General features: G+C 44.5%; 1 protein-coding gene across 2 annotated transcripts; it reads left to right on the top strand.

Annotated features, from left to right (window-relative positions):
• Positions 1-1818: 1818 nt before the first annotated feature.
• angel1 (angel homolog 1 (Drosophila)) lies at positions 1819-21569 on the top strand. 2 transcript variants are annotated; one of them, XM_078562002.1, is made up of 10 exons: positions 1819-1905; positions 4916-5602; positions 7750-7967; positions 9494-9563; positions 10694-11136; positions 11267-11393; positions 14218-14328; positions 14767-14836; positions 15883-16046; positions 17286-21569. In XM_078562002.1, the coding sequence occupies exons 1-10, from the start codon at positions 1842-1844 to the stop codon at positions 17441-17443; spliced, it is 2112 nt and encodes a 703-aa protein (XP_078418128.1). In that variant the 5' UTR covers positions 1819-1841; the 3' UTR covers positions 17444-21569. The 2 variants fall into 2 exon arrangements, with proteins under 2 accessions (XP_078418128.1, XP_078418127.1); XM_078562001.1 differs by having other exon boundaries at positions 4916-5611.
• The last annotated feature ends 1961 nt before the right edge of the window (positions 21570-23530 follow it).

The raw sequence follows: 23530 nt of genomic DNA, 5'->3' as shown, positions 1-23530 counted from the left end.
GTGTGAATGGTCTGGCTGTAATCCAGATCAGTGTGTGTGTGCTGCAGTGTGAATGGTCTGGCTGTAATCCAGATCAGTGTGTGTGCTGCAGTGTGAATGGTCTGGCTGTAATCCAAATCAGTGTGTGTCCTGCAGTGTGAATGGTCTGGCTGTAATCCAAATCAGTGTGTGTTCTGCAGTGTGAATGGTCTGGCTATAATCCAGATCAGTGTGTGTGCTGCAGTGTGAATGGTCTGGCTGTAATCCAGATCAGCGTGTGTGTGCTGCAGTGTGAATGGTCTGGCTGTAATCCAGATCAGTGTGTGTGCTGCAGTGTGAATGGTCTGGCTGTAATCCAGATCACTGTGTGTGTGCTGCAGTGTGAATGGTCTGGCTGTAATCCAGATCAGTGTGTGTGTGCTGCAGTGTGAATGGTATGGCTGTAATCCAGATCAGTGTGTGTGTGCTGCAGTGTGAATGGTCTGGCTGTAATCCAGATCAGTGTGTGTGTGTTGCAGTGTGAATGGTCTGGCTGTAATCCAGATCGGTGTGTGTGTGCTGCAGTGTGAATGGTCTGGCTGGAATCCAGATCAGTGTGTGTGCTGCAGTGTGAATGGTCTGGCTGTAATCCAGATCAGTGTGTGTGTTGCAGTGTGAATGTTCTGGCTGTAATCCAGATCAGTGTGTGTGCTGCAGTGTGAATGGTCTGGCTGCAATCCAGATCAGTGTGTGTGTTGCAGTGTGAATGGTCTGGCTGTAATCCAGATCAGTGTATGTGCTGCAGTGTGAATGGTCTGGCTGTAATCCAGATCAGTGTGTGTGCTGCAGTGTGAATGATCTGGCTGTAATCCAGATCAGTGTGTGTGTGCTGCAGTGTGAATGGTCTGGCTGTAATCCAGATCAGTGTGTGTGTGCTGCAGTGTGAATGGTCTGGCTGTAATCCAGATCAGTGTATGTGCTGCAGTGTGAATGGTCTGGCTGTAATCCAGATCAGTGTGTGTGTGTTGCAGTGTGAATGGTCTGGCTGTAATCCAGATCAGTGTGTGTGCTGCAGTGTGAATGATCTGGCTGTAATCCAGATCAGTGTGTGTGTGCTGCAGTGTGAATGGTCTGGCTGTAATCCAGATCAGTGTGTGTGCTGCAGTGTGAATGGTCTGGCTGTAATCCAGATCACTGTGTGTGTGCTGCAGTGTGAATGGTCTGGCTGTAATCCAGATCAGTGTGTGTGCTGCAGTGTGAATGGTCTGGCTGTAATCCAGATCACTGTGTGTGTGCTGCAGTGTGAATGGTCTGGCTGTAATCCAGATCAGTGTGTGTGTGTTGCAGTGTGAATGGTCTGGCTGTAATCCAGATCAGTGTGTGTGCTGCAGTGTGAATGATCTGGCTGTAATCCAGATCAGTGTGTGTGTGCTGCAGTGTGAATGGTCTGGCTGTAATCCAGATCAGTGTGTGTGCTGCAGTGTGAATGGTCTGGCTGTAATCCAGATCAGTGTGTGTGTGCTGCAGTGTGAATGGTCTGGCTGTAATCCAGATCAGCGTGTGTGTGCTGCAGTGTGAATGGTCTGGCTGTAATCCAGATCAGTGTGTGTGTGCTGCAGTGTGAATGGTCTGGCTGTAATCCAGATCAGCGTGTGTGTGCTGCAGTGTGAATGGTCTGGCTGTAATCCAGATCACTGTGTGTGCTGCAGTGTGAATGGTCTGGCTGTAATCCAGATCAGCGTGTGTGTGCTGCAGTGTGAATGGTCTGGCTGTAATCCAGATCAGTGTGTATGTGCTGCTCTCTGTGCTGTCGGTTGTTCGCCGGCTGCTGTCAATAAAGTTGGTTGTTGGCGGCGGCGCCTGCGCGCTGGCCGCTGGGCAGGATGGTGGGCTCTCTGCTTGTTTATATTCTGGCGCCGCTAGCTCAGCTCTTCAACCGAATCACAGGTAAGGGCCGCCGGGGCTGCCGGAGAGGAATGGCTCCCGGGGTCGCGGGGGGAGAGGAGCGAGGTGGAGCGGGACATTGACTCCGGAGTGTGAGAGGTGGGGGGGGGAGAAAGGGTCGAGGGAAGATTGACTAGGCCCCCCGGGGGCGGGGGGGTCCCGTTACCTGGCAACTGGGGCAGGCGGTTGCCCCGGGCAACGCCTGGGACTGTGGGTGTAGAGAGGCCTGAGGGGTGCTCCCTTGGCCTCCTCCTGTTTACCCATTGAACAAATCCCCACAGAGTCTGTCCTCAGTTAGAATTTGTTTTGTGTCTTTGATATCTGGAGGAATCCTCCTCTTCCTCTGCCTCCAATTCTCTAATGGCTTCACTCTGTAAGTGGATAATGACATTTCTCATCTCCCTTCTTGGCACCCCAGGTTGAGCCAGACCCAGGGGTGACTGTGCCATGTACCCAGTGGCATTCTTTGCCTTGAGGTGTGCAACCTGAGCCAACACTTTCTCCTCTCCCCCCCACCCCCCCCCCCCCCCCTCCCCCCAGGTACTTGCCCATCACATCGATCAGTTTGGTGAGGAGGAGTTGGGTGGCATGCTGAGGGGTAGACGAAGAATCAGCAGGAGGGCCACTGCCCAGGTGTCCAGTTGAAGTGCCCTTCAGTCAGAAGATTGTGTGTTGGAGTCCAGCTGCGGAGGGCATAAGGTCACCACTTCTGTGTGGCACTGAGGGAGCATTGAACTGTCAGAAGTTGAGTCTTGGATAAACCTAAGTCCCATTTGCTGTCTTGGCTGGGTATAAAATATGACTATTTGAAGAAGGGCCAGGGGATTTCTCCCTCGTGCCCTGCCATCGTTGGTCCCCTGACCAATGCCAAAAGCCGTGGGCACCTATTTTATTTCTGTTTGTGGGGTCTTTGTGTCAACCAGCTGTTGTGTTTCTAACATTGCAATAGTGAGTGTACTTCATTGGGGATTTGATATCCTGAAGTCACGGAAGGTGCTCTAGAAATGTAAGACTTTTTCTTTCATTTTCACATGGGGAACGGCAGCATAGTGGTTATATTACTGGACCGGTCACCTAAAGGCCTGGGCAAATGATCTGGCATTCTAAATTCCACCATGCTAATTAGAGAATTTAAGTTCAGTTAAGAAAATTGTTTACAAATCTAGAATTAACAGATACGATCATCATTACTGATACTATAACTAATGGATTGTCATAAAAACCCATCTGGTTCACTCATGTCTTTACCATGCCTGACCTATGTGTGACTCCAAACCCACGCCAACATGGTTGACTCTTAACTGTCCTCTGAAATAACCTAGAAAGCCATTCAGATTATTTTAACAAGATAGCTTGCCACAGCCTTTTCAAGGATTGGGGATAGGCAATAAATAGTGACCTTGTTAGGGATGTTCACATCCCATTAATGATTTAAAAAGAACACTCCTATGCCAGTTTTGAAGTGTTGGTTGCTAACCTGCTAAATTACATAACGCAGTCATGGGAAGACGATGACCACAGGAACTGCAACATTTCAAGGAATCGATTCACCATCTTCTCAGGGCAGCTAGGAACGGGCTAGAGACGCGTTCTTGCCAACATCAACCACATTTTTCTTCACATTTACCATGGAGAAGTTATGTTTACAGAAGGGGAAAAGAACAAATGCGTGCCAAACTGTGGGCCAAAGAGTTTAAAGATGTCTTTGCTAAAAGGATGGATTTTAAGACATATTTTAAAGGCAGTGATGTTTAGGATTGCAAGTTCCAGATACAGGAGCCAAGGCTGATTAAACCCCTGCCAGCAAAGTTGGAGTGAAGGGGCAGTGTTTGTACAGAAGTGGTTTAAAAGGCACAGGACATAGACAAAATCTTGTAGGGATTCAAAGATGAAACTGAATTCTTTCAATTCACCATAGATCAGCAAGGATGCAGGTGCTGGATCAGTGGGACTTGGGCAGGATGTGGGCAGGTGAGATTTGAACATGTTGAAGTTAATGGAAAGAGAAGAATTGGAAGCTGCCGTGGGGATTGTTGGCGAACTCAAGACCAGACATTTCCCCAAGTGTGGATAAGGGGTTTAGTGGCTGTAGGAGTGAGGCAAAGGCAGTGGGTGGCTGGGATTAGGGATGATGTTATAAAGGTGGAAAGCAGCAGTCTAGCTGATGGTTGGGATGTGAGGATTGAAATCCAACTGTGGATCAAATAGGTTGTCAAGGTTTTAGGTGGTCTAATTGAGTCTGACTGGACAGGAAAGAGATGACATCGGTGGCAAAGGAGTGGTTTCACTTGGAGATTGAGAATAATATTTTCAGTAGGTGTCAACTTGTCAACACCTTTAACATTCTGGTCTCTGAATCAGAACCTGTGGCTTCAAGACCCAAAGTGAGCAAAGCGGAGTCACTGGGACACTAGCTAACAGTATCACTGGCTTCTGTGGAATATGGATGAGGTTTGCCAGGGGTAGGGGGGTGGTGGTGCATTCTGAACGGAGAACATTGCCTGGAGATTATGAGCACAAATCTAAGCTGATACTCTAGTTAGGAGTGAGGGAATGCAGCATTGTTGAAAGTGCTGTCTTTCAGGTGAGATGTTAAACTGAGGCCCCATTTGCTTGTTCAGATGGATGTCAGAAATTCCATGCAAACTAGTTAGTTGACAGCAAGACCGAGTGTTGAAAGTATGCAGATTGTCATAGGAAAGGAAGAACTGAGGGAGCTGAGGAGTTCCATGACACTCGTGACCTGAGGGTTAAATTAGTTGGAGTAAGGAGGCAATGCAATGAATATTGAAAATGCAAGAAAATACTCAATTAACAGAAATAAATAATGATGAAGGGAGATTCATTCTTTTGTGTGTAATTAGCTGTAAGAGCTCAATGATTGTTGTGGTGGGCGAGTGTTTTTTTGAAATAGTTGCAGAATTTTCCCTGGCAGTTGGAATTCTGCATGGTTTTTTTTTAGCATTCATCTAAATGAAGCAAATTATTTCTATTGTCTTTTTGTCCTAATCAGGTTCTTACGTTGAGGATGACTCTGCAGGGGAATGTTCAACAACATCGTTACAGGAAAGTGATGGGCTGTCTGATGGAGATTCTGCTCCATGGCTGCCACTTAGCAAAGACCAGACTGCTTTGCTCCAGGATTGGCTACGAGGAGGGCCGAGTGAACTTTCAAGAGGGGAGTCAGTAGGGGAGAACAAAGTGAGTGTTGACATTGAGAAAAAATCCCAGGATCAACCGTCTGAGACCTGGGAGGCGGAAGAGGCCACCATGGCATGGCAGCAATCAAGGAATGTGCCAACATTGACCCAACAGTCAGAACCATGGCAGGCTACCACTCTTCAGGGCGTCCATCAGGACCAGAATATTGTGGGATGGCAGTTGGCTTCCACATCGGACTGGCCAACCTTGCCCACCCAGGGCGTGAAGGAGGGCACTGTAGGTTGGACGTCAGCACCTGCACAGAATATGAGCCGGATTGAGCTCCCGACAGGCTGGCAGTTTCAACCTGGGCAGCATGATTGCCAGGATGGTGGTATATTGGGTTGGCAATCAATGCCAACACACAGCATGAATGAGTCAATCGGCAGCACGGGTTGGCAGTTTCCCCCTCTGATGGGTATGAATGACGCAGCGGCAAATACCCTGTGGCAGTTCCAAAACGAAGACAATCTTGTAATGGGCACAGACCCATATCAAGGTGAGGAAGGTGAATACTTAAATAACAACTCTCACCAAATGCAACTTTTATTTAATCACCAATGAAAGTAATCATATCAATGAGATTGTGATGACAGAGTGCTGATGTTTGATGGTTTTTGGCACTGTAGTCAGTTCGATGGCTCAGATCCCATCATGCCACCAGTGTTACACTTTTGTCTTTTACACTAGGTACTCTGTTTGGGTCCAGCATCATCTGCCACTCCTGTAAGCAGATTTGTGTCGCTTGTGATTTGGTGTGTGCCTTTGCCTGCCTATATCTAGCAAGACCTAGGGATTGCACAGAGCTTACTGGACTGTAACATGTGCTCTCATTACATTCTCTTCACCCTTGGGAGGCAGATTGAAAACGCATATTCAGTTGGATCAAGACTCGGGCTATAAATCACCAGTTTATTTTAGTGGAACATAAGTAAATGATTGATATTTAAACAGAGTGTAATTAAACTTTGCATACTTTACAATACACATAAAAACAAAAAACACAATGCACCATTTCCCTGAGCTACCTCCCAAAGTAACTAGATTCTTGAAAATTGTAGCTCCGTTGTTACGAGGCAATGAGCTCAAAACTACCTCAGACTCTTTACTGACTGGAGATTCTGGTATAAGTGTGAGATAGCGCAGTAGAAACCTGTAATTGGAATCCTGACCACAGAGTTGTCCAACAAAATAATCTACAAGATATAGTGCTCCTACTCAGGCTTGCCTCGTGTCTTCGTGCCTGACACAGCTGTTAAAGCATCAATAACCCTGGCTGGCTGGTTCTTTGATCTGATGCCAGGTAGCTGAGACCAACTTGTTTCAAGTTCCTATGTAGTTGTATCTGAATAAAAGATCTTTAAGCACTCGGTTCCCTCACATGCCTGTTCAAACAATCCATTAGAAAGATAGGCATCATCCTGGCACTTAAGTTGCAATAATCTACTTGGCAATAGATTGATATCGATTACTTCTACATTGAATTAATATTAGCATCCTAATCTTTGTTTATCAGAAACCAAGACTCGAGCCAACACTAGAACAACATGTGTGTTTCCGTAACTTGCAGAGATAGCTCTCAGAAACCATAATTAACCTGCTGTGTATTGTTAAGTGAAAAGAATCGAAATAATAATCTGATGAGAGCCAAAAATATATCATTGTCCCAAAAGTGACAGATCAGACTGTCTGAAGATGAAGTCCTGTTTTTCAGTAAAATGTACACGTTGATTTGAAATTGACATTGTACATTGTACTTAGTAATCACAGTTGCAGCAATAAAGTTATGGACTTTTGACCTTGAAACTTAAATTAAGCCAAATAGTACATGTCAAACCATGTAACACTAAGTGACATGCTGCGGTTCAGGTCTGTCACTGGTTGTGGCAGAAACCTGAAGTGATGTGTTAAGGTTGCGTGTTAATATCAGTGTTTTCATTCCCTATGCGTAGTTATCTGATGAGGGAAAATAATATTGAAATTGTTAAATTTTCAGCAATTTTAATGAGAGGATTTGGCTGCTACACACATTTTTAAGGCTATCTACTTCATTTGAGATTGTTTGGGCTACAGTTGCTGTGCACAAAGAATATTAAAATGAGTGGAATTATCTGGCAGCTGAATGCTTAATACATCATAATACAGCCATCTATTGTTATTGGATTCTCAAACCATTTAATGTACAAAGATATTGTGTTTAGGAAAGAATTGATGGAGTTTTGAAGAATAAACCTCAGCTTGTAAGATGCTTTTTTACCTTTGCCCTTTCTTAGCTCCCCTTCCCTTTCCATGTTTCATTTTCGGCCAAGAGGAATAGCAGATGACCTAGCGTTTCCAGGTCTTTGCCATGTTAGTATATATCCGGCTGGCATGAATTCCTCAAGAGTGACATGGGGCAAGGGAGCCGCTGATTCACAACCTTTGTGAATCAAATGAGGGGAATTGTGGCTGAGAGTCTACATCCCAGTCACAGGTATGTATTGTGTGTGGTTGCCTGATGCAACACTCCATCTTTAATCCTCAATGCAATCAATTGCAACCAGTCAACTGCCCACAAACACCAGCTCACCCTTGAAGCATCCCTTATTCCTTTACTGATGTATGCTGATTCTCTTTGGGTCACTGGTTCACTTGTATTTTTCCTAGGTCTGCTGGCCAGAGTATGGGAGGACTTACCGAGACCACAGGTGGATGGTGCTGATGACAGCAAGCCATTTGAGTTCACAATCATGTCATACAATATACTGTCGCAAGACCTTTTGGAGACAAATGCTGATCTGTACTCTCACTGCCAACCAGAGTTCCTGAAGTGGGAATTCCGATTCCAGAATATTCTGCAGGAGTTTGAGACCTGGGACCCTGATGTGAGTACAGTGCAAATGAACCAATATTCAGTTACCAGCTTGGATGGTCAGTGAGGGGACCCTGCTTCTGCTTGGTATTCAATGATTCCTGCAGGGGGTAGACTTTAGTTGTGGATAAGGAAAGTTTTTGCTGTGATGTTTAGTGACATAGTGGCTATGTTACTGGGCTAGTAATGCAGCAGCCTGGACAAATGATCTGGAGACACAATTTCAAATCTCATCTTGGCAGCTGGGAAATTTAAATTCAGCTAAATCTGGAATTTAAAAAAAATTGCTATATCAGTAATGGTGACCATGAAACCACTGAATTGTTGTAAAGCCCCACTAGTATCCTTTGGGGAAGGAAATCTGTTGCCCTGAGCCCCTCCAGCCTATGCATGACTCCAGACCCACAGTAGTCTGGTTGACCCTTAACTGCCCTCTGAGATGATCTCTCAAGCCACTCAGTTGTGTACAAGAAGGTGGCTCATTACCTTTTCAAAGGCAATTGGGGATGACCAATAAATGCTGGCCTTGCCAGCAACGCCCACATCCTGTAGATAAATGAAGTTCTTCATAGTCAAATAGCCTATCCACTGTTGCTTGCTGCCTAGTCTCACACATGATGGATAAGCACTTAGACAGTGGGTCACCATAGACCTGCATCTCAAAATCCATGCAAACCACTGTTGGATGCTTTATACGATTTGCCGTGCTCTAACTAAATTACAGTAAGGAACAGATGCCTTGGGGACAGGAAAGAGGGGGAAAATAATACTGAATCTCACTGTGGGGAACCCAGGCACAATCTGTAAGATTTGCACAGTTGATTGAGTGGAGCAGCTGGGTGGCTCCTTTTTCCTCGTCTGGTGGATCAGCGTAAGGCCTGCTGCCACAGTTCCCCCTGAGTGATGATGCTACCCACTCCCTGCCAACTTAGTAATGCCAGCCCCTCCTAAGTTCCTCCCAAAACTGCACAGCTGAGGTTGGGGACATTTGATGAGAGAAATGGGTGTACATGCGACAGCTTTCTACTGCCCCACAGAACAATGCATTTGACCCACTCATCTGACCATCGGTTATATAACGGGAATGTTGCATAACATAGTTTTATGTCTGTCCTATGTGAAAAGATGAAAGTGCCTTTGTGGACTGAAAATGAAGTGACTGGTCAATTTCTTCCCAGTCCTCGATTACATTCATTCATAGGTCAGAAATGCCCCACAAATGACACTGAATTGACTACCTAATTCAGATAGGCCACAAGGCTGATTGGTATGGGAAATGGAGGGCCTTCTCTGTTATAGCCTTTTCTGAAGTTGAGTCTGCGGTCGACTTGTACTCCTGACCTGAAATACTTGACACTAACACTGGGTTACGTTCCTGACTGTATATCTCTGGCTTTGACACGGCTGTCGGAACTATCTGGATGTCTTCTCGTTTCAGTACAGTGGCTTCATCCAACTAAATTTAAATACATATTTTTAAACTGCAAGCAAGGCACTAAGAGTACGTGACAGCCTGACATCTTGTGGATCCCCTTTCAGATCCTGTGCCTACAGGAAGTTCAGGAGAACCACTACCATCAGCAGTTTCGACCAGCTCTCCAACTACAAGGTGAGTGATGCAGAAAAGATAACATATTAGCATCGTCTCATTTATTTTTCCCTTTGGTGTTTTTCTCCTCTTTATACTGGGATATGGTTCCTAGACTGCTGGCAAGTTGCCCAAGTCACCATTTGTTTTCCATGTGTGAGTCTGAGCAATGAGTGTTGAGCGATAAAAATGAAAACTGCTGGAAATACTCAGCAAATCTGGCAGCATCTGTGGAGAGATTTCCTGCACCTGCAGTGTTTCACTTTTATATTGTTGTAGTGAGTGTTGAAAGGCTGTTGGCTTTATAGGAGGGGGAACACTCTGCCCACCAACCACACATGCATTTTCCAGCTGGGATCACTGGATTGGGAGCAAGAGTGGAAACAACACCCATGCCCATGGCACCCAGGTCAATTGTAGAACTTCAAACTGCTTGATGTTAAAAATCCCATGGCACTATTTGAAGGAGAGTTTTCATTTGGTGTCCATGTCAGCATTCCTTCCTCAACCAACTTTGACGTTCTGAAAACTGAGACTGATACCGTTGCCTAATTAAAAGCTATTAAGGGTTAGGGAGCTAAGGTGGGTAGATACAATTAAGATGTAGATCAGCCATTCTAATCGAACAGATTCAAAAGGGCTGAACGACCACCTCCTGTTTCTAGATTCAGGGTGAACTTTGACTTCCCTTCGTTGCAACAGAAGCACTTTGAGACATGTCAGTAGGATATTGTGCAATATAAGTATTTTATTTTCGTAACTTGTGACCTTCTGGACTGAGTCCCCCATTAACTCAGTGTTGGAAATAACAGCTGAGCCATTAAGGGTGAGGGGAAGGTCTGGGTAATTATAAACTGGAAATAAGAGCTCACTTCATGATTGCTGGTTGTGCAGCCAGCTTTCATGAGACATTTATTTTCAGGAAAATTATTTTAGAATTCCCTTCTCAAAAATGTCTTTTTTTTATATGGTACCAACTATAAAATTAATTTGTTGAAAAGTAAATGCAAACTTAAAAGTTGCTGTGCTCTGATTCATGGAAAGAGTTAATTCCATATATGCTGTGGACAGCTGTTTTTTGTGGCTACCTGTAAATGGAAGCATACAGTGAATGGGTTACCCAAGTGCTAATCTAGTTGCTTTCTCTGCAGGCTACGAATGCGTATATAAACGACGCACCGGTATCAAAACGGATGGGTGCGCTGTGTGCTACAAAAGAGAGAGGTTCTCCCTGGTCTCCGAGCACCCCGTAGAATATTTTCGACCTATTGTGGAAACATTGAACAGGGACAACGTGGCACTGCTGGTCCTGTTGCGACCCCTGACCCCAGACTGTGCCCAAGAAAGCTCACAGTTTCCTGACATCTGCGTGGCAAACACTCACCTCATATTCAATCCCAGGCGGGGGGATATTAAACTCACCCAACTGGCTGTGTTATTTGCTGAAATTGAGCAGGTAGTACACATAGCATGTGCTGATGGTACACGCTGTCCAATCATTCTCTGCGGAGATCTGAACTCTGTTCCGGAGTCCCCTCTGTACAAACTCATCCGAAATGGAGAGCTTTACTATTATGGAATGCCAACATGGAAGGTAAATAATTGACAGCTACATCACTTTTGACCCACTTCCCAAATTAGATTTTATTTTAAATAAGCTGCAATCTGTCTCCAAGGAAATGCCAGTAACCCATTTTGCACTGTTCTATTTAATATTCTGTCAGGTGTCAAGTCAGGAGGACTGTTCTCACCAAATGTGTTCAAGGAAACTCTTTGGCCCTTTGTGGCCAAGCAGACTCAGGATAACAGACAACTGTCAGTATGTGGATATGTGTGAAAAGAAGAGAACGGGTTAGCTGCACATTTCTTTTTTCCACAGTGCTGTTTGCTTACCTTCTTCATGTGCTTTGAATTTGTATCCGATCTCTGGTTCGTGCTCTGGCTCTCATATGCACCCTTAACTCCTTCATCCGCTGTTGCTTCGTTTTGTGTTTTCTGATACTCACGACCATCCTGTCTGTAATGTCATTATCTGGAGTTGAGTCCTGGACACCACACCACAGGAAGGATATGTTAGCCTTGGAGAGGGTGGAGTGAGAATTGGTCAGAATGATACCAGGGTTTAAAGGGTTAAATTAGTAGGCCATGCTGTGTAAACATGATTTGTATTCCCTCGAGTTTAGAAGGTTGAGTGGCGATCTAATTGAGGTGTTTAAAATGCTAAAGGGATTCGATATGGTTAGACACAGAAACTATTTCCTCTGATGGGGAATTCAGAACAAAAGCGTGTCATGTTAAGAGAGTGTCATGAGAGTCAAAACGTTTGGGATTGAAATGAAAACACTTCTTCATGCAGAGTGTCGTGATAACCTGGAACACTCTGTTCTTGAAAAAGCTGTGGATCAATTAAAATTTCCAAGATTTTTGTTGGGCAAGGGCTTTTTTAATTCATTTATGGGATGTGGGCATCGCTGGTTAGGCCAGCATTTATTGCCCATCCCTAATTACCTTTGAGAAGGTGGTGATGAGCTGCCTTCTTAGAGTGCTGCAGTCCATGTGGCATAGGTACAGCCACAGTGCTGTTAGGAAGGGAGTTCCAGGATTTTGATCCAGTGACAGTGAAGGAACGACGATATATTTCCAAGTCAGGATGGTGAGTGGCTTGGAGGGGAACTTCCAGGTGGTGGCGTTCCCATGTGTCTGCCCTTCGAGATGGTAGCGGCCGTGGGTTTGGAAGATGCTGTCGAAGGAACTTTGGTGAATTTCTGCAGTGCACCTTGTAGATGGTACACACTACTGCCACTGTGCATTGATGGTAAGGGGTGCCAGTCAAGCGGGCTGCTTTGTCCTGGATGGTGCCAAGCTTCTTGAATGTTGTTGGAGCTGCACTCATCCAGGCAAGTGGAGACTATTCCATCACACTCGTGCTTTGTAGGTGGTGGACATGCTTTGGGGAGTCAGGAGATGAGTTACTCGCTGCAGGGTTCCTAGCCTCTGACCTCTTTTAGCCACAGTATTTATCTGGCTAATCCAGTTCAGTTTCTGGTCAATGGTGACCACCCAGGATGTTGATATTGGGGGAACTCAGTGATGGTAATGCCATTGAATGTCGAGGGGCGATGGTTAGATTCTCTCTTGTTGGAGATGGTCGTTGCCTGGCACTTGTATGGGGCCACTGTTACTTGCCATTTGTCAGCCTAAGTCTGGATATTGTCCAGGTCTTGCTGCATTTGGACATGGACCGCTTCAGTATCTGAGGAGTCGTGAATGGTGTTGAACATTGTATAATCATTAGCGAATATCCCCACTTTTGACCTTATGATGGAAGGAAGGTTATTGATGAAGCAGCTGAAGATGGTTGGGCCAAGGACACTACCCTGAGAAACTCCTGCAGTGATGTCCTGGAGTTGAGATGATTGACCTCCAACAACTACAACCATCTTCCTTTGTGCTAGGTATGAGTCCAACCAGTGGAGAGTTTTCCTCCTGATTCCCATTGACTCCAGTTTTGCTAGGGCTCCTTGATGTCACACTTAGTCGAATGCTGCCTTGATGTCAAGGGCAGTCACTCTCACCTCATCTCTGGTTCAGCCCTTTTGTACATGTTTGAACCAAGGGCATCAAGGATTAAGGGCAAAGGAGGGTAAGTGGAGTTGAGGTATAGATCAGGCATGATCTTATTCAATGGCAGAAAGGCTCAAGGCGCTGAATGGCCAACTCTTGTTCCTATGTCACTTTGTGTTCTTCTATTTGTTTGAGCACAGGACAGAGTTTGAGAGGCCTCGCTCATGGTGCTGTGTCACTTGGGAAGGTGGCTGGGGGGCGGTCATAAAATTGGGAGAGTTGATCCAAGTCGCATTTTGTGATGCTCAAATTTGGGTTTAGAGGATGGTTACAATACTGGTGCCTACAAACCTCCAATAAATGGTACAATTATTCAGTTTAGGCATCCACACTGAATTTCACAACATAACACTGGGGGAAGAGCTTTGTCTTGAGCTCACTCTCATAAAATGGGCACAAAAGTATGAAACAGGCAGGCCTACTTGAGAGCCCTTCTTAAAATAAGAATTTTTCTGTTGCTGTGCAATGTGTACTTCTATAATTGAGAATGTTCTTTACTTCTGCATTGAATATCTAATAAATTTTATTTTTACTATTTTTTGCCTTTTTGTAAAAGCCTTCCCTTTGCAAAGGCACATTTTCCTGACCTCTTCCCAATTAATTGCTGCAGTTTAGTTGATATCGAACAAGGTTGGGAGGAACAGAATTGTGAATTTATATCGCTGTGTGAAATTGTTGGAGCGGTAACAGGTGCAAATTACTTTCACCATTCCTGTTTTGTTATGTGGTTTTATTAAGGTGTTTGCATTGCATTATTTTTATTGCGTCAGCTCTATCAGGCGGGTCTGCTCCATGATCACCTCCTTACTTTATAACAGGCTGCTAGGAACTGTATAAGAGCAGTTTGGGGAAATCTTCAGACCTGTTTTTTTTTATGGAGTAGTCACTGGCCTCTGCTGAACATCTGTTTAATGTGTCACTGCTAAAATTAGGAATCAGTGAAGATCTGCTTCATGCCACTCTGTGTTGCAACACTCTATAGCTTCCTGCCCAGTTTCACTTGTCCAGTAATGTTTGCAGTGCCTGATACCTATTTTGTTTCCTCGTTTAGGAAAACGGAGATATGGCCGTGAGTTTCTCCTCCAACTGCGATATTCCACACCGGCTCTTGAACGTCCAGAGAATCTTGTTTTCATTGAGGGTGTAACTGATGCAAAACCAGGTACAACCAGCTTGAAGTGCAAATCCAAACTGCTCACACTCCCCTTATTGTGAAACTCTGACCCTGACATTAACACGGGAGAAGGGAATGGAACAGGGTTGTGGATGGTGGCAATGAAGGTGCACATTGTTAGGGGTGGAATAGGAATGTTTGATTGAAAGGGAGATGCCTGATTATTATTTAACTTCTGGGTTTCACATCCCCAGCTCATGTGAGTGAGCATGTTGGGATCAGGTAACATAATTTTTACACTTTAAACCATACCCCTTCTCCCCAAACCCCCCTACCCATGATCCTTTCCCATCCATCGTGAGGTGAGTTGGGGGGGTGGTGGCGGGGCGGAGGTGGTTACTAGTGAGGCTACTATTTCTCAGTCTACCTGTATTATTGCTTTTTGGTTTCACTAATGATCTTGAATTGCATCCTACCTCCATTCAGAACCCCCAGGGGATGGTTCAGAAGGCTACGTCAGTGTGTTCGAGCCAGAAGATGAGCTCTTCTGTAATAGGTATGTATTGTGCTCTCAAACAGCAACTAGATTAGTATTTGTAAAATATTAGGTTTTAAACAGAGGCTGGAAATAAAGCTGCTTGGATGGTTTGCAGTGCTGGAATATTGGAACCCCTGACACCAATGTTTCTTGGAGTGTGTTTCTTAGGAAATCTTGGACATTCCCAGCTAAATCCACCACAATTTTTGAACATTTCTGTTGAATTTTCCCTTAATGTCCTTAGCTTCTCTCATATCTTCATATAACTGAAGTCCTCATCACTGGTAACATTATAATAAATGTCTGAACCCTTTCCAAAGCCTTAGCATGTTCCCTTTTGTGAATAACCTTGATGGAGAACAGTTTTCCAGGGCTTGTGTTGGTTACTGGTCAGATAGTGGGCCTTGTGGATTGCTGCATTTTCTAGAGGGAGAGTTTTCTAGTAGGGGGGGAGTTGTGTTGCCAAGTGTGCCTGGACTTGGCCTTTTACATGGCTTTTCAGAATTTTTAAAAATAAAAATAAGTTGTGCAGAGGCAACAATGTGCTGGGTCAGAATGGTGGGGTACAGGTTTGTGACCATAAATGTCCAGATGCTGAGGAGAATTGTTCTAGCTAGCCACAAATGAACCCTAGCACCCAGTGGCAGTGGTGGAGGCTGGATACAGGTGAGCTATTATCTCCGGCACAGTTATGGGAAATGAGAGATAAATGCCATTTTTAGAAATAGTTTATTCGAATTGTCGATGAAGAATCATACTGCAGTGTTTATGGTACTTAGCTAGCAACCAGAGATTTTGAGTTCAGATCCCACCCCCAGCAAGTTGTGGAATCAAATTCAATAAATGTAACTTGTAGCTTGGCAGCAGAATAAACGGCTATAAAAGCTGCTGGATTGTAAAATTACACATTGGTTCACTAATGTCCTTTACAACTTATGGTGGAATTTGAACTCTCGACCCCCAAAAGTGTTTCCCATCCACTGCTGGAGTAACTATACTTGGGAACCTGAAACTAACAGCGTGACAGACATGATGCTTTTCTTGGTCTCTTTCACTCCACTCAGGTCTCCAACCACCCTCCGGCACAACCTCAACCTAACCTCAGTCTACAGTCATTATCTGCCTGACACAGGACGGCCCGAGGTCACAACCTGTTCATCCGGCTACGGCCTCACCGTGGATTACATCTTCTATTCAGCACAGCCAGTCACCGATAAGAGTGGAAAAGGTTTGTCTCCTGTAATGTAGCAGGATGGTAGGAGTGTTGCTTTGTATCTGACAGTTTTGATTTGAGGATGCTGCTCTGTTTAAGATGGGGGTTTCATGTTGTTCAGCACTCGTACATGCCTGTACTCCACCAGAGCAGTGATAATCTAACAGATTCTGCCTTGCCTTTCCTATTGAATAAAGCAGTCGTAGCTTCAGAAGCTGCAGAGGATTCTTTAGCTGGTTCCTGTCACTGAGTTAAACTTGTGTTGCATGGACGGCAGGGATATGGAATGAAAACGGAGAAGCATCCTCCACAGTTAACAGCAAGTTGTGTATTATGTGATAATAGCTATTGCACAGGTTTTTTTTAAAAAAACAGAAGCAATAAAATTGCTGGATATTTAAAATAAAGCAAGAAATACTGGAAATGCACAGCAAATCAGCCACTTATCTGAAAAGAAAGATAGATGAATGCTTAGTCCTTTGCCAGAACTCAAAATAGTGTTCGCATGAGGTGCACTCTAAACAGCATTTGCATTAGTCCCTCAAGCAAGGCACTGAGCTCAATATCTCTGAGTCAGAAAGTTGTTGGGTTCAATTCCCACTTCAGATACTTGGGCCCAAAATCCAGGCTGACACTGAATTGCAGTGCTGAGGGAGCTCTGGGCTATCGGTGGTGTCATCCTGTGGATGAGATGTTAAACTGAGACCCCGTGTGCCCCCTCAGGTGGATGTAAAAGATCCCATCTTGAAGAAGAAGAACAGGAGAATTTTCCCAGCGTGTTGGCCAAAATTTATCCCTCAATCAGTGACTTAAAAAAATGCATTATCACAACACTGTTTGTGGGAACTGCTGTGCGTAAACTGGCTGCAGCATTTCTTACATTACATCATTGGATACACTTCAAAAGTACTTTGGCTGTTAAGGGACATCCTGAGGTTGTGAAAGAAGCTATGCAAGTGCAAGTCTTTCTTTTGTTTGGACCTATCTAGTTAAGAACATGATACCTGGTCACTGATTGCAGCTGTACCTCGGGCTGACACCGTGGGTATTAATAGTTATGCTGAATTGATAAATGCATGTTATCTAAAATGATCATTTGAAGTGGCTGTTGTCCTGTTTTGTAATTCCTAACGGCAATGGCATCAGACCGGTGGTTCTTGGCTTTTCATCCTGGCTTCGTGCGAGTACTGACTTCTTACCCCATCCTGTCCAGCGTTGTGACATGCTCCTTTCTTTTCTTTTCCTTCCTGACAGGACGTAAGCGATACAAGGACGGACCCCTCAAGCTGCTGGGCCGACTTTCCCTGCTGTCCGAGCATGACATCTGGCTGGCCAATGGGTTGCCCAATGGCATCTGCTCATCTGATCATCTCTCCCTGCTTGCCAAGTTTGGGTTGAAACCCCACAGTTGATTTCATTAAAAAAAAAATATAGTGAGACTTGCACTTGGCGGGTGAGCCCTCACAAAGCTTCATGGACAGACACCGCTCAGTGGGCAGATTGAAGCTCCGATGTAAGATGCCCAATCTTCATTTTACAGTCTGATTTAGGCTATTTTAATCCTTGTTTCTACTTTTAATGGACTAGAATTTCAAGTGTGCTGCTTTAAGATAACGGAAATGCCAAAGGAATATTGGCTGGGTCAGGGGCAAGTCGGTTAATGATCTTGTCATCCAGAGCTTGCAAAACGTGACTCTCTTGTGTAATTTTCTTCCATGTAAGGTGTCCCATCAGACCCCTTTGTGAGACTTCTTAGCTGTAATGATAATTTGCCACTGGAACATGGTTGTTTTTTATGGCCGTTCCGTTCATCTCCCCTTCCCTTCCTTTGAAGCTAACTGAATCTGAAATATTGATGGACAGGTGCTGGTTGTCCTCTGGAACCTGCATCAGAGTCGCTATTCTTCATGTATAGGGAAGCTATTCTTGAGGCGGGCATCACAGCAGAGCCTAATCCTGTCCTTAGCTAATATCCAGTCACAAGAATCCATTCGAACAAGGGGGCACTGGATTGCCATCAGCAGCAGGAGCCCATGGCAATTTGTTTTTCTTGTTTTCCCCTCCTCTTGCCTGACATGAGTTAATTAAGCAGACATTGGAATTGAAGCTGTGGCTTTCCTGGTCAGTATGGCCTCAGCTGTTTTCTGCCTTATCCAGCTGGACCATCAGGAGAGCGTTGCCAAACTCTTCAACTGCACTTTAAAATACTACAGTGTTTCTGTAGCCTGGCCAGCAGTGGGCACCTGTGAAACATGCTGTACGCTTGTCAGTGGAGCTCTCAGCTTCTCACCAGAAAGTTGGGAATGTGATACCTGGTCACTTGGTGCATCTGCACCCCTGGCTGAAACCAATGAGTATTAATAATTTATGTTGTATTTAAAGAGGAACCTCTCCCAGTTACTTTTACCTGTTGAAGATGTTTGGATGGTCATCTGTTGCTGACAGCTCTGAAAAGAATCTCCACACAGAAGACTGTCTACATAAATTGGTGGAGCAGAAATAAGTAGTGTGCACTGGCTTTTTTACTTGTTAAACCTCGTTCCCTTTTTGATCAATTTGTTATTTTTCAAATGAACATCCAAAAATATTTTTCTCCCCTCATCCTCCTTGTTAAATTATTATTTTTAAAATTTTCAGTGTCCTGCCCCCTGTCAGCGGGTCAACCTCAAGCTTGATCCTGTTCTCAACCAAAGCTCAGACCTGCACTTTCCAGCAGTGTCAATGAATTGGAATTAGGGAGGGGAGGCAATTTTTAATTTCATCCTTAGTCCAGGGAACTGAGGCTATTTCTGATCCACTAATTCAACACAGACTGGGTGCCACTGGTTTCTGTGGCTTTAGTACAGCGCAGGTCCTTTCCTCATTGGGCCAGTGGGAGAATCAACATTCATTTCTTGCTCTCCCCCATTCACAGACGTGAAATCAGGCCCCTAAACCTCCTTCCTCACTACTTCATCACTGAACTCTTAAGGCGCAACAGAACTGTGCCACTGGTTTTCCTTCCTCATCTTCAAGAGTGTGAGGTTCAGTCTGACCACTCTACTACATAATGCATTGGTTCTCCAGTGCACTACACTGAGTGGGACTCAGGAATAGTTTGGCATCCCCAAATTGCACAAAATCAATCCTGCCACAGGGAAGGGAAGGGGGATGTTGGTCAGTGCTGCTTGCTTTCTGGTGTTCAGCAATAATGCTCAGGAAGACCTGCACAAGAGCTGGAGAAAATTTTCTTTTTAGAAAAGGCTGGTGCATGGTGTAATCTTCAGTGCTGTATGAACAAGCTGCTGTGCTGAGCTTGAAAGTTGTTTGATGTTCATACCCATGCTCCTGTGCCATCACTTCCAGTGCAGGACCTATGTTGGAAATTGTGTCTCGCTACCACACCAGGGTGTAACTTTCTGGTTTCTGTGAGCTGAAAAACAAAACCGCTTGCTCTTAACTTCAACCCTTCCCATTTACTTTCTTGGTTTCCTTTTTTTTTTGCTTCTCTGCCCTCCCAATCCTGACAATCCATTGCAGTGAAACCCCATGTTGCTTATTTCATCGTGGAGATTGAAAGCTACACTTTCCAGTATGTCTCGGCTTTGGTTGGTGGGAGATGTTTGTGGAAAGTGATGAGGAATCGGATAAGGTGAATTTCTAGCCTTGAGCATTATGACTGTCGGTTTCGCCCCTATAACTTGCAGCTTGAATTGGGACCCAGCTGAAGCTGGTCGCAGTTGAGATTGTGCTCACTGCCCCCCGACTTGGCCACAACTTTGACTTTGTTATTGGCAAATTAAATTGGGCCTGGGGAAAGCAGTCCTGGCATCAACTTTGAAAAGTAATATGCTATTTCTCGCTGCATTTTCCTCATGTTTTAAAGCTATACCAACGAATAAAGGTGCAGTACAACTGTTGAGTGGCAGGGCCAGCTCATTTGAAATGCTTCGGCTTCCCTGATTTGGAGCTCCTGTGCCTGGTGCCACGGGGTGGAGGTATGTGGCTTTATACTGTGCTGTCATGAGGAGGTGCTGAGCAGAGGCCAAGGATTGCTGTACAGGGATTGGGTGGGGGGAGGTGGGTGGTGTAGGAGGAATCATTCTTCAGCAGTTCTTGTGTGCTTTGCCATGACACAAACTTAGGTTTTCTGCTGTGGTCTGCGAAGGTGCGTTACACTAGCAGAAGGGACCAGGAATAAGGTGATGTGCAGCTTAATTGGGAAGAGGAAATATTTTTGAATGCTTCATGATTAGGACATTGGGTGAAGATGCTACAATTGGCCTAGATCATACAGTACTACAGAGACACGGAAAAATATTAGCCAGAGTTCCCGCTGCTGATTGGTTTCTATTAACCCCTGCTGGGATGAGTTTGAATGTTGGTTGAACATAGGTTTGGATTCAGCCATGATATTCCCCTCTTTGCTGAATAGCCAAGTATCACATGCCATTTAAGCACATCCAAAGGACAACCACTTTGGTAAGTTACTGTAGGCCAGTCAGTGACCGGGTCCCAGGCAATACTTTCAGAGGCGGGTGGGGAGGAGAGGATGAGGCAGTGAAGTACATAAGAAATAGGAGCAGGAGTAGGCCGTTTGGCCCACCATCTTTAAAGCATCAGTTGGGATTGCATGGGTGCTTTTTCATTTATCCCGGTTTACAGGCTGCCTTGTATGTTCTCACAGCAATATTAGGTTATCACTTGCTGTGGAAGTGGAATTAATGATTACCGAGGTTTTGTGCGTGTGAATATCTGGATCGTTGGCACTCTTTTTTTTTTTCCTTTCATCAGACTGTTTGAGCCAATGTGATTCATAACACTGATCGGGAGTGCCTTGATTCCCACATCCCTTTTGTCTGTGAGCAACCAGCACCCCCACCCCCCGCCCCAACAACCAGCAAGTCCTATGAGCTGTCCTCACATGTCCTCGGCCTCCATTCAAGGCCTGTCTGGTGATGGGCATTGGCAGAGCACCAAAAACTCCATTGTACCAGAAGTGAATGCAACTTGGTGATGTCAGCTGTGCTGCAGATCATGTGCAGTGAAGTGGGATAGATCCCACTGTCGTTGATGGGCAGGGCGTCATGTTGCAGCACTCTGAAAACGTGCCTTGGAGGAAATTGGGACTGTGACCTTTGATTTTAAAGAAGAACAGGAACAAAATTAGTCTCACTAATTTTAAAAACCAGAAACCCTCCAAAGCATACAAGATTGTTACCAATTGGTTTGTCATCATTTGCTTTTTTGTGTAAATGGTAGAGTGATTAGGCTCCATGTTTAGGAGCCTCTCTGAATTAATTTGGGGTAGAGTATGGAACCCAGATCCACTGGCTAAAGAACCAAATTCTTCAGTCAGCCGGAATCGTGGTATTTATGAACTTGTGCCCATAGTTATTTTTTATGGTTGGTGTGTAAGAATAGCGTGAACAGTTTGGCAACACTATATGTAGATAAAGTGTATATTCAAATAGTGTGATTTAAAGGCTTTGTTTTGCCTAATATTTTTGTGACATGGTTCAGTAACACTTCGATTAAATAAAAGTCTTGTTTATTTGATGAGTGGTGGGATCATTACGTCCTGTTTATGTTGAGGCCTCTTGTTAATACTCCTGGAATTGATGTGTACCACAAGGAACTGTGGAAATAAAATTGGGACCAAGGCACTATGTGCCCCAGAGATAATGCGCACACACTGAAGTTTAAACAGGATGCACTTCACAAAATCTGAACTAATTCCTATATTAAGGGGCGTTTTTAGAAGGCAAGGTTGTAAACCTGGCAGTGAGCAGAGAGGTTTATATATTAAATGTTGTTCTGCTTGACCCATAGCTTAAAACTCCATATATTACCCATCACTAATATTTGTCTATTTTTGCAACCATAATATCACCCATCTCCACCCTTCCCTATAAATTCATCCTGAATTTGTTCAAATTCATGGCCTTGTCCCTCTCTATCTGTGTAACCTCCTCTGGTCCTATAGCCGTCCAAGAACTCTGCGTTTCTCCAATTCTGGTTTCTTGCGCATTCCTCACCACCTTCACCCCACCATTGGTGGCCTAAGCTTTAAACTCTGGAATTCCCTCCCAAAACCCTCCCTCCTCCCAAGATGCTCCTTAAAACCTCCCTCTTTCACTTAAGTTTTGATCACCAATCCTCACATCTCCTTATGTGACTCGGTGTTAAATTTTGTTTGATGCTCCTGTAAAGGGCCATGGAATGTTTTGCTACATAAGAAATAGGAGCAGGAGTAGGCCATTCAGCCCTTCGAGCCTACTCTGCCATTCAATAAGGTCATGGCTGATCTGATTGTGACCTTAACTCCACTTTCCTACCTGCTCTCCATAACTCTTTGACTCCCTTGTCAATCAAAAGTCTGTCTAATTCAGCCTTGAATACATTCAATGATCCAGCCTCCACTGTTTTCTGTGGAAGACAATTCCAAAGACTAACGATCCTCTGAAAGAAGAAATTCCTTTTCGTCTCTGTCTTAAATGGGAGACCCATTATTTTTAAACTGTGCCCCCAACTCTAAATTTCCCCCATGAGAGGAAACATCCTCTCAGCGTCCACCCTGTCAAGCCCCTTCAGAATCATGTATGTTTCAACAAGATCACCTCTCATTCTTCTAAACTCCAATGAGTATAGGCCCACCTGCTCAACCTTTCCTTTATAAGACAAGCCCTTTCATCCTAGGAATCAGCCTTATGAACCTTCTCTAAAATGCCTCCAGTGCAAGCATGTCCCTCCTTAAGTTAGATGACCAAAACTGGACAGTACTCTAGGTGTGGTCTCACCAATGTCCTTTACAGTTGTGGCAGGGCTTCCCTACTTATATATTCCACCCCTTTAAAATAAAGGCCAACATTCTGTTTGCTTTCCTAATTATTTTAGTATCTACATGCTGACTTTTCGTGATTTGTGTACAAGGACACCCAGCTCCATCTCTATTGCAGCATTCTGTGGTCTCTTTCCATTTAAATAATATTCTGTTTTTCTATTCTTCCTGCCAAAGTGGACAACTTCGCATTTTCCTACATTAGACTGTTGCGATTATCTCGTTCATTGTTCATGTTAATATTTTAGAGGTAATGTTTAGTTCTGGGAAGATAATGCAATTGAAGCAGCTTGGAGTCTATTACACTCAGAAGGTTGGGGCCATGTTGATTTAAGGGGTTAATGGCTAGAAAGGTAACATCCTAAAACAGCAGATGGGTTTAGTAGGGAGACATGATGTCTACACTACTCAGAAAAGAGTGCAGTTCAGAGAGAAGTTTTGTTTTGGGAGTTAGAGCTAATTTAGTTAAAAACATTCAGTGAGCCCTGAAAGGAAGGCTAATTGTTATGGAGATGGGTAGAGATTAAGAAGGTTCTTTGGTTTCAATTTATCTGTGTGTTTGCTGGGAGTGGGTGGTGGTTGCAGTTCAGATCTCATGTGGTTGCAGCTCACAGAAGCCCTGGGAGTTGTGGATTCATGTAGCTTTGAAATCCCTTATTCGTGACACAGAGTTTTAGCG

Source organism: Cetorhinus maximus, chromosome 18 (genome assembly GCF_964194155.1).
Source record: "Cetorhinus maximus chromosome 18, sCetMax3.hap1.1, whole genome shotgun sequence".
Taxonomy (NCBI): Eukaryota; Metazoa; Chordata; class Chondrichthyes; order Lamniformes; family Cetorhinidae; genus Cetorhinus; species Cetorhinus maximus.
Note: the sequence above shows the minus strand (reverse complement) of the source record. Positions and strands in the feature narration are given on the sequence as shown.